The 11,683-nt window shown below is 39.8% G+C and overlaps 1 protein-coding gene across 1 annotated transcript in view; it reads left to right on the top strand.

Annotated features, from left to right (window-relative positions):
• Window positions 1–8,084, top strand: part of STEAP4 (STEAP4 metalloreductase) — a 20,420-nt gene extending 12,336 nt beyond the window's left edge. The window contains 4 exon segments of the mRNA XM_009275684.1: window positions 3,683–4,138; window positions 5,513–6,040; window positions 6,639–6,803; window positions 7,815–8,084. Coding sequence (XP_009273959.1) covers window positions 3,683–4,138; window positions 5,513–6,040; window positions 6,639–6,803; window positions 7,815–8,084 — 1,419 coding nt within the window.
• Window positions 8,085–11,683: the final 3,599 nt, after the last annotated feature.

An 11,683-nucleotide genomic window follows, 5' to 3' on the forward strand; every position in this document is an offset into this window, starting at 1 on the left:
CTGTCCTGGCTGTGCCCCCTCCCAGCTTCTTGTGCACCTCCAGCCTTCTCAGGCAGTAGAGCATGGGAAGCTGAAAAGTCCTTGACTAGTGTAAGCACTACTTAGCAACAACTAAAACATCGGTGTGTTATCAACATTGTTCTCACCCTAAATCCAAAACACAGCGCTGTACCAGCTACTAGGAAGAGAATTAACTCTATCCCAGCCGAAACCAGGACAGGCTGGTTACTGAGACCCCAGTGTCAGCCTTTGGGCTGAGCTCTCAGATACCAGATTGGCCCTGTGTCCCTTGTGATGTACTTCTGCTTTCCATCTTTCACACTGATGTATGACAATAAAACACCTTGTCCTATAGAAAATTAATATCTTCCTGCATTGCAGCTATCGCTGTCATGGTCTCTGGGAGGCCATTTTCCTTGGTTTGACTTTACACCCACCCAGCTGCCATCAGAGGCCACATTTTCTTCAAATACACACAGTAAAGCCAGAATTTATCTATGCGCTGTATATGTGCTCATAACCTACCACCTGAATTAACCTCCAGAAGTTCACTGCAAAGCCCACAACCTTCTTTTAGTTCAACAACAGCCAGCTGGCACAAAGGCATGTTGGAAGGAAGGAAAAAAAGGATTCAATGGAGAAAATTAATTTAATTTCTGTCTTTGTTAGAAGGAGGCATGGTCCAGAAGGCCTGGGATTTAAAAGCAAACTTGCCTTGTCTTACATGTGATTTTCAGAAGTAGCAGGTGCACTACTAAGTTAATATCAGTTTTACAATATACTTAATTTGTTAAAAAATTCATTGTTGACCAGTTTATTTCTAATATATAATGTGTTCCATCATAACAGCTATAGGCATCCCTGTTTAATTCTTTAAATGAAAAGGTAAATTCTGCTTACTTTATTCAAGCAAATTGTCTCTCTTGTTAAAAATGGTGTTAACATAAATTAGACCACAAGTATTAAAGGCAGCTTTAACTCTCTTCAGCTTTCTATGGAATAATATTCACTGCCTTGTACAAGTCCCTTTACATCTTAGATACTGGTCCAAGAAACTGTATTTTGAAAAAAAAGAATGTTCCTTACATTAATTCTTGTTTTCATCTCCCTCTTTTTCTCTTTTCTGGCAAGATGAGTTCAGTGTTCACTAGCAAATGAGCTGTTCAGTATTACTGAACAATGGAAGCACTTTATAGACTTATTTCTTGCTGGTGGATCCATTTCTCCTTTACATCTTAGATACTGGTCCAAGAAACTGTATTTTGAAAAAAAAGAATGTTCCTTACATTAATTCTTGTTTTCATCTCCCTCTTTTTCTCTTTTCTGGCAAGATGAGTTCAGTGTTCACTAGCAAATGAGCTGTTCAGTATTACTGAACAATGGAAGCACTTTATAGACTTATTTCTTGCTGGTGGATCCATTTCTATATTAAATATTTTTATAAGCTCAAACAAAACATAATTTTAACCAATCTACCAAATATATTACCTGATAACATCCATTTGAGTTTTGTTTTTTTCCAGTCTTACTTTGGAGAGGAGAATGATTTGCATAGTTCACTCAGCAATAACTTGCTGATTTCTTGAGGGCAAATACAGAAGTTTTCAGCTGGACAATCATGTGTTACAAATGAGTTTTACTTTTCATTTTAGACAGGAGCCTACTTTGTTAAAAAGAAAAATTAAGAAAGGAAAGTTGAGTCTTATTAGGGACTGAGTTGGACCATTTATTAATATTACATGCACAACTCTTCTGTTCTTTTTGAAATACAGACTATCCCCAAAAAGGAATTTTATAGCTTTAGTCACATTAGAGCCTCATGGGACATTAATAAAGCCCTCAGAGAATGATTTTTAAATATGTCAAAGGACTTTGCATTTGTATGCATTTGTCAGAGCACACAAATATGCAAGAGCTATTCAGATGGGTCCCTTTGAGGATCTGTTTTCATGCTCAGTGTGTTACTTGACGAAGTACACAGAGTCCAGCTGGGTAGCTGGGACTGCAGCTTCAGGAGAGCCGGGGTTAACACCCTGCTGCGCTGCAAAGCCTCCCGTGGGACCTGCACAAGCCACAAAGGCCATGAGCACACAGATCCTCGGGCCCTTCTCTGCCTGAATTGATGCCTTCCCCTAATGACCAGAAGCAAACTCCCTTGGCAGCTCTCTAAATCCCATGGCTCCCACAGCTCATTGCAGGAATGATGCTGAGCAGGCACTGATGCCAACTGAGGGCTAGCTAGCTACATACAGAGCTAGTTCAAGCCAAAATCTTCACATATGATTCTCAGAATAAGCATTTTTCTACCTATCTTGCTAGCGAAGCTTACACCCTACAGCACAGGCCAAAAAGATGTGTGCATCCCTGACTCACAGCCCTTAACTCTAGGTCACAGCAGGGTAGGGGGAAGTTCAGGCTTGATTTTTTTATTCACCAAACAAATGCAATTTAGAATCATGCCAGATTTTTAAAAAGCAAAAACTGTTCTGTCTAGAGAAAAATGTAAAAGAAAGTAAAGAACATAATCTCAGTGTTTTTAAATGACAGAGTTTCATTCTGAACGGTGCTTCACAGAAGAATGTAAGCAAAGGGTTAATAAACAGCAGTAGCAAAGCAATTGTTTTGCGTCTAGCTAACCATTTCATGCATTTCTTTCCTGCAAATTGGAAAATCAGTTATTCCTATAGCTTTAATTAAGACAGTTACCTGCAATGCAGTGAAAGACTTGAATCAGGGCTCCTGCAAATTAAATGACTGCTCTAAGTACTAAATTGCTGGCCAGTCCAAGACAGGGGTCTCTCAAGATCTCCTGTTGGAGGTCTTCCTTCGGGCCTTAGGTTTTCTGGTCCGAGTTCACCTTTTGTAAAGTGAGGACAACGCATGTGGACCTACTGCAAGACCTTTGGAACAGACCGTTTTGATTTTCTATTTCTATCATGGGTCTCACTCTGCAAGTACAGAGAGTACGTACTGCTATGGCATGGATAATACATTAAAGACTTTGAAGCTTCCAGGTACAGTGATAAAGGAGGATAGATAAACACATCAAAGAGAATTTTATTATGAGTAATACATAAATATCAAAAATAAATGTTCAACATGAAATATTCCAATTCCACTGTCCAAATGCTTCACAGGACATTCTTCAGGAATGTCAGGAAACAAACTGGCATTGACTAGTTGTATTAAGGAAATACTGAGGACAACAGATAGGTTTGTAGCTACCTTTTATAATATCTCTTTCTCAGATATTTTATAAAAGACCTTCCAGGTTCTAATCTGATTAGAAACACACTCCTCTTCAATGTTTTTCAATAGCATAAGGAAGCAGAAATTACTCTGAAACATGTGCAACCCTTGCTCTCTGTGCTCCTGTATCTTTTCCTCCTGCTTTCCCTTTGAGAGAGGAAACCTGCAACAGTTCAACTGAATGTTAAAATCCATAAAATGGATGGAAAAGAGGGTGCCATAAGAAATGGAGAGGTGAATATCCAGAAACGTTTTTTAAAAACCGTACAGAAATCTTCTGAGAGTGTGTATTCAGAAGAGCGTGCAGGAAGCATATTAAGAGGCAAGAAAACTCAGATATTTATTTTGTATAGCCAGAGTGGATGCTAACCTTTCATTTTCAAGAGATTGATGTTTTGCTTAGTTTGTTCCTACTACTTTTTTTTTTTAACAGATGAATAAAAATTCTTCCAACATAATGGCTTTGGCCTCTAACACTTCTAACAAAAGAGAGACAGTGTGCATATTTGGAACTGGAGATTTTGGAAGAGCTCTGGGGCATAAAATTATTCAGGCCGGCTACCCCCTCGTGTTTGGAAGCCGGAGCACACAGACATCCAACCTGATTCCCAAGGATGCAGAGGTGTTGAGCCATGCAGAGGCAGCGCAGAAAGCTGCCATCATCATTATAGCAATCCAGAGGCAACATTACAACTTCCTTACACCACTAGCAGACACTCTCCGTGGAAAAGTCTTGGTGGACGTAAGCAACAACTTAAAAATAAACCAGTATCCTGAATCCAACGCAGAGTACCTCGCTCAGCTGGTGCCCGGTGCTAAGGTTGTGAAAGCCTTTAACACCGTGTCAGCCTGGGCCTTGCAGTCGGGCACACTGGATGCAAGCCGGCAGGTAAGACTGAGCAACGGGGGTTTCCTACGTCATAGAGTTATATATCATATGTCTTCTTAACAGCTAGACAAAACACATACAGGACATACAAATCAGACAGGGTGTCAGATGGTATTTTCACTACAATTGCCCATTTCAAATTAAATGTGAGCTAAAATTTACTTTTGGCTTGTAATATGGCATGACAAGGAATATCAATAGCTTGCCTCCGAACTCAGTAAGGTGTTTGGAGACACTAGAGAAGCAAGGAAAGAAAGATAGCAGAGCTACAAAGACAGCGAGAGCAAATCAGGAGGAAATGAGGGTTGCATCAGTCGTTCACCGGGATTGTGAAGTTAAGCAGAAAGGAGATAGGAGGAACATATCAAAGCAAGAATAAAATGAAGAGAGCAAAAAAAGGGAGGCAAGGGATATGATGGGGCAATAGAATGAGTATGGGCAACAGAAGTGAGCTGGAAGGTGAATAAATTAATAAAAAATTTCTAAATCAGAATCCATCACCACAGAAGTTTAACACAACAACAGTGTGTGCAAACCATTTTAACCAGCTCCTTAACCACAGGCCAGCGAGCAGAGCCGGTCATAGAAAGCAACACAGCAGCTTACTTGAAGACAAATCATTTATTATTACCCTGTTTTCTGCTGCTCTGACAGTGCTCTTGTACAATGCATAAAATCAGCCAGCTACTCAAACCATTGCTAGCTTTGCTTTCTGCTGACAGATAAATGGTTTTGGCTAAACTAAAGACCCAAGGACTTCCAAGCCTAGACTCTGCAAGCCTTCATCATATCAACGAGAGCAGAAATTGCCCCCTTTCTCCCAGTTCCAAAAGGAGTATTGTCTTGCACACTCACAGAAAAGACAGATTCTTCACTATTTTACTAGACTTGGAAAGAAATAATATTTACTTTTGTGACAGGGCAATCATGTTTTAAAGATCTCTGTCCCCAGTTCCCTGGAGTACTTACGGACCACTGTAGCAGCAATTGAAAATTTTGCTCCTATTTACTCCTAGTGAAAATTTTGCTCCTATTTACTTCTATAAAATCTTGTGCTTACAAAGTACTTGCAGGTCTTCAGAAGAGTATGTCAAGTCTTCTAGGCAAAGACTTGTACTAAGTGTGTTATACATTGTTCTTTTCAGATACAAAATTTTGCCACTTGAAACAATCTCCTTCCCCAAAGAAAAGATTCATATTCTTAGTGCTTGGACTTGTTGGCCAAGAAAGTACCTATAGGCTACTTTTTGCCTGTACAAATTAAGGCCCGCAGGGAAGCCAACAAGTAGTCTAGGAAGCTTGTGCTCATCGTCCATATCCAGGCAGGACGGTAGTAGAGAATGTCACAAAAGTCTGTCTAATTTTTGTCTGCAGGTGTTTGTCTGTGGAGATGACATGGAAGCTAAACAAAAGGTGATGGATATTGTTCGTGCACTGGGTCTCACTCCACTAGATCAGGGATCCCTCTTGGCTGCTCAGGAAATAGAAAATTACCCTCTGCAGCTCTTTCCAATGTGGAAGTTTCCCATCCTTTTGTCCCTTGGCCTAACCGCATTCTTCTTCTTCTACTGTTTGACTCGTGATGTAATTTACCCTTATGTTTATGAAAACAAAGACTTTTCATTTTTTATTGCAATTTCCATTCCAAATCGGATCTGCCCTATATTGGCACTCATCCTTCTTGCCTTGGTTTATCTTCCTGGTGTACTTGCCGCAATTATTCAGTTATACAGAGGCACCAAATATCGCCGTTTCCCAGACTGGCTGGACAAATGGATGCTGTGTAGGAAACAACTTGGACTAGTAGCCTTGGCATTTGCTTCTCTGCATGTTTTGTACACTCTTGTTATCCCAATTCGCTCCTTTGTAAGATGGAGAATCAGCAGTCAAATCATCTCCCAGGTAAGTTTTTTTCCCTGCTCTATGTCTTGCTTTCTTCTGGCCCTGTTACAAATACTACCTTCTATCTTGAGCTTCAGAAATTCATGTGAATAGTCTAATGTTCTTTACAATAGGGTTATTTTCCTAGTTTCTGTGTTCCTTTCAACCATTGGTATATCCAAAGTTTGTTGATATTATGTTGAGTTGAGGGGATTTCTGGCCTCCTCCTAGATAGTTTACATATTAATAAAATAAGCAGGGAAAAGGTAAACACTAAGAGTGATTTAAATAAACTTATTTCCCTATTTCTCCGTATACTTTTAACTATGGCACATATTTTGGCTTTCTGACATTATTTAACAACAAAGGATCACATACCTGTCCTTAACAGTAGGTCTACAGCAGCATAAAACATGCACCACAATTATAGGTACATGGAAACTATATGTAATATAACGCCTCTTCTGCTTTCTGAGTAGGCTTTCAAAGTAAATCTCCGATGATTTTCAGAGAGTTAATGAATAACATTTATCTCCTAGTTACCTTAAAGGATATTTTTTTCTGCATATTGATCTGAAAACTGCTATCACTAAGATATACCTGGTCTTCTTTTCTTCAGGCACTGAACAATGAAACAGAACCGCTCAACAACACTAATGCCTGGCTTAGTGACTCTTATTTGGCTTTGGGGATTTTAGGATTTTTTTTATTTGTCCTTCTGGGAATAACTTCCTTGCCTTCAGTCAGCAACAATGTCAACTGGAGAGAATTTCGATTTGTACAGGTAAGAAAGAGACTTATTTTAAAAAACCTTCTTCCCTTATAAACTATGACCACAGGCAGGTGTACTAGAGACTTAGGGCTTTCCTCCATTAGTATCTCCAAATGTGATGTGTGCACTATCCACCATCACACGGTGAAAAAAAATCTACACAGCTATACAGCTCACCTGTAAAAAAAACACAACTGCTCTGATGACTGCTTATGGTACAACTGGGATTACTGCATTAACAAGAGAAAATTGGGAAGACCTGAGCTCCTAAATGGCAAACAGAAAGCTGACATTGTGGAATTATCAAATTCCACAGTTATACTAAGTCACAAAATATTTTAGCCATTTATTGGGATAATTGTGTTGGTCCACAAGATAATTCAGTTAAAATGGGTCTGAAAAATGACTTTATAACTCAGATCCTCTCAATGCCAAGCATCTAAAGAGAATCTGCAGTTTCTGCAGACTCTAAAAATGGCTGTGCCTATAAACAGGCTATCCTAGGTAACACTATAATCTCAGCCCCCCGTTTGGAGGAAGCTTGATGCAAGCTGCCATGCCTCTGCAGGAGCTGGGCTGGCAGGGGAGGGGAGGCAAGGGAAGGGGAAATTACTATCAATGAATGTTTTATCAAGGCCAAAAACTTGCACAGTGTGGTAGTTCTGGATGGATTAGCACTAGAGCATATAAAAGCTTGGATCTCTCCACTGAATTTCAGCATTTTCTCTGCATTTTCACAAATATGACAACCACTAGGAAGTATGTGTGAGCTAGCAAAAATATCAGGATTGTTGATGGAGAAAAAAAACAAAGAAGTGTGTTTCACCTAGATCCATTTGAATGAATCTTCATTAAAAAACAGTAAGAGCCTTTATATTACATAAACAAGTTTCATTTCAGCAGTCCCCAATTAGTCCCAAAGTTGGCACATTCCACAAAGCTTATTGTGTCCTGTAAATTGCATTTGTTCTGGTTTAATTTACACTTCTTTCTTTCTTTCTTTCTTTCCTTTTTCTCCCCTAGTCCAAACTGGGATATGTGACACTGGTGTTGTGCACTGCACACACATTGGTTTTCGGTGGAAACCGGTTCCTGAGCCCCTCATCGTACAGATGGTATCTTCCAAATGTCTATATGCTCTCCCTCATTGTTCCGTGCATTGTACTGGTTGTCAAATTTGTGCTTATATTTCCTTGTCTAGACAAACCTCTCACACGAATTCGACAGGGCTGGGAGAGAAATCCCCAATACTCAGAACAGTCAAATTACATTATCAACAAGTCTGCTGTGTAATTAGACTAACCTGTATTATCAAAAAGAAGAAGAAAAAAAAAAAGGATTATGAAGGCATATCAAAACAAAGTCCTGAGCCTCCTTTATCTGGAGAGTGAGAGAAAAAGTGAAAAACTTGGCCAGGCCCTGAGTAAAATAAAGCTACCCCAATGACAAGCTTAAAATACAACTCAGACAAAGCCATTGAGTTCCTGCACCCCTGGCATGCTTTCACACAGGCACAGGCCCTCTCTTTTGTTCAGTGTATCTCCCCTTGCCTATTCACCCTCCAATCCTAATGAGAGTATGAAAGAAGTAAATGGTGCTCCATGTCCCTCCTCTGTCATTCCAAACCTCCTCCAGGTCTAGGCAGAACCAGAGTACCTTTGGCATTCGATGGCATCTGCCCCTCTTCCCTGTCCTGCCCGTTGAGACTCAGATCTACATGCACCTACACACACACATGCACACGCATGTGAACACACACCCTGCTTCCACCTCCAGAAGCCACCAGCATCCATAGAATGGTCATGGGATGGATGCTGGCTGAGGAAGAGCTCTCTTCCTCCCAGCATTAGTTTATCCTCCATTAACATCTGATCCAAAAGAGACCTATGTTCATACCTTAGAGATAGCTGAGTAAGATTTGTTTGATTTGTGTACAGGAACTCTAATGTTCAAAGTGTATGGGCCAAGGATTACTGAATCCTTGCTTGCACTGCTCTACCAGAAACTCAGGTGGCAAGGGGATGGAGGAGAGACCAAAATGCCAGAAAGATGTGAGATGTGCTCACAAGCCTAAGCTTCTCTACAAGTACAGGCAAAAAATGGCCAGTGATTTTTTGTGCAGGCAGTGAGTTGTAAGGAAAGAAACTGAAGGAAAATCCTATTATATCATAGAGTTGTATTATATGTCATGATTATATCTCATGAAGAGAATATTATTTTTCAAAAAATAAATCTTTGGATGCAATATTACAGATATTCTATGAAAATATACAAATTTTAACCACAATAAAGAACTTTTTTACAGTGTTGAGCTCTGTTATCATTTCTGGAACCTCTTTTGATACGATGCAGCTGCTGGTATGCTCAGTTGCACAAAGGTGTTGGAAGGTGTTGGGGCAAGGAATAAAATGGGATCCTGTCTTCAGCCAGCTGCCTGGGCCCACCTTCCCCCATCTTTGCTTGCTCCTTGGATGCTCACATAAGCAGATCTTTGCTTAGTCATCCAAGTGAGCTGAGGATGTTGTGGAACACCAGGATCCACCTGGGATGGTGACCTCCTGTTAAATTGGAAACAGAGGATCTGACAGCCTCCTTCACATTGGAGAATAAAGAAAAGGCAAAATGTGTTTGTTTTTATAGGAAGAGAATTGCCTTCTATCTTTTGTCTCTCTGTTATTCTCCTCCCTGTCCATACAGAGGATAAATACTCACAAATATGAAAGTATGAGCATGCTAACTAGTATAGCTAACTGTACTTTCAAACAAGCACTATCAAGCAGATTTAAAAAAAAAAACAACTATCTGAACAATACTTCTCAAAACATTTCTCAGAAACGGAGTCTTTTTTAGTTCTGGACTTACATCCCCTCTTCACATCATCCTCTGGCCCAGAAAGAACATGTTCTTGATCCTCAAAAGAATGGTAAAGGAGTCTGGTGTATCAGCAATTGGTGGAGCTAGATTTCTTGGAAATAATTCTGGCATCGAGTACTAACCAGCACTGGTGCATACGTCATACTTGGCATGTCATAAACTGATATACCGATGTTTATATAGGTCTAAACAGAAGTTTTCCTTGACCTGTCACTCCATTTAAAGCTTCCATCAAAGATTTTCCATGTTAACTTTATGGAATCATTTACTACAAAAAGGATAATGTATGGACTCAAAGGGCCTAAGTGACAGGACTGTTGTGAAGATGCCTGTAACACCTCTTTACAGCTCCCTAAAGAAGAGGAGAGAGAGGCAGAAACAGCAGCAAGAGAGGAGGAGAACAAGACAGAAAGAGCAAGAGAGTGTGTATGTTTGTGTGTATATATAAGTAGAAGAGAAAGGGACAGACAGGGCAGAAAATAAGTAGCAGCAGCCTGAGTGAATATCCTCTAGATTTGCCATTTTGTGGCCAAATTCTGGTCTCAGTGACAGAATTACTCCAGATTTATGTTATTACAAATAGTAACAGTTCCAAGACACAGATACAGATTGGGGGGGGTTTATTACTTTTTAAAGGATTTATTTTTGGTGTTTCTGCCTATGCAGATACAGATCTAAAAAATGCCCTTGTCTCTCTCTCTCTCTCAGTTGAACGAATGGATTGGAGTTTAAACTGCAGCAGCCATGGGAAGTAACACCCATTTAACAGCAATGCTTTATGAAACACAAACATTGCAAATGCTCTGCCTCCTTTTCTCTCAGGGAACAGACTCCTGTGTGTTTCTGAGTGCCATGTGTTAGAGAAGGACAGGCCAAACCAGGTCTTCTTCACCCTCGCTGAGAATTAGTGCAAAGTAACTGTAGCCTGACTGAATACCACCTGTATATTCACTCACTACTAAACCATAGTCTCAAACATATGCAGGACTGTAGCTCCTGCAGAAAAGACAAAAGAACTTCTTCAGGGACTGATACCATGTTGCTTTGTTGTGCTAAAACACAGGCCAAGATTTACTGAAAATGCTAAGTGGCTAGGTACGATTTGCAATTTGCTCTTTACTCCAGGAATAAAGTGCCAATATCTGCTGTGTGCAAACCGAGGAGACAATGCTGCTTGTTTGCATGGGGTGCGTGCAGCAGCTCTCAGGAGCTGATCCAAAGCCCTTGCATGTGAAGTCAGCAGCAGGCTCTTTGTTGACTTCACTAAATAATAGGTCAGATCTCCAGCAGCACTTGTTCTTCCAGTCTAAAAGTGAGGGATTTCATATCCTGTTATTCTTGGGCAGCTGGGGAGTATTTGCTTCAAAAATTTACATACATTGTAGAGAAAACAAATTGCTTCAGTAATCTTACATGATAGTTAAACTAAAACTGTTCAATGGCAATATTTTGAAAACAATAGCCGGTGCTATGAAAACTGTTGGTAGCTTGTATACATCTCTCATGACTGAGCTCTTTGTGTTTTCTTTTTTTTTTTAATGTACTGACAAAGCCTGGTCAGAGAGGACATCAGAAGGATCATGAAATGAATTCTGGAAAGGGTGTTTTCCATATGGTTCCCAGAAGCCAAGAAGAGCCTTTATGTGCATATGTACATAATGCCATTCTAAGAATTCCTGCAGGAATAAAGCATTGACTCTCAAATCTACTTCTAAATCAGAGTCAACACTTAGAAAATACAAATTACAGCTTTTTAAATCAATGATCACACGGACATTGTCACGATAACAACTAAACTTGGATTTCATTGCATAAGAAAGATTTATTCTGATGGAGAGTGCTACAGCATAGTGTGATTTCTAGACCTCTACATCCTGCACAATGTGGCTAATTTAACTTCCTTTTGCCTTTTTGTTATACCTAGGGAATATCCATTTCAACCAAAAAAATGCACTTGTTAGTGAAAAGAAAGTATTTTAATTAATTAGATTTACTTGAGACAGTAATGGGATGTCAGA

The sequence above is a fragment of the Aptenodytes forsteri genome, unplaced genomic scaffold (assembly GCF_000699145.1).
Source record: "Aptenodytes forsteri isolate BGI_AS27 unplaced genomic scaffold, ASM69914v1 Scaffold172, whole genome shotgun sequence".
In the NCBI taxonomy this organism is placed as follows: Eukaryota; Metazoa; Chordata; class Aves; order Sphenisciformes; family Spheniscidae; genus Aptenodytes; species Aptenodytes forsteri.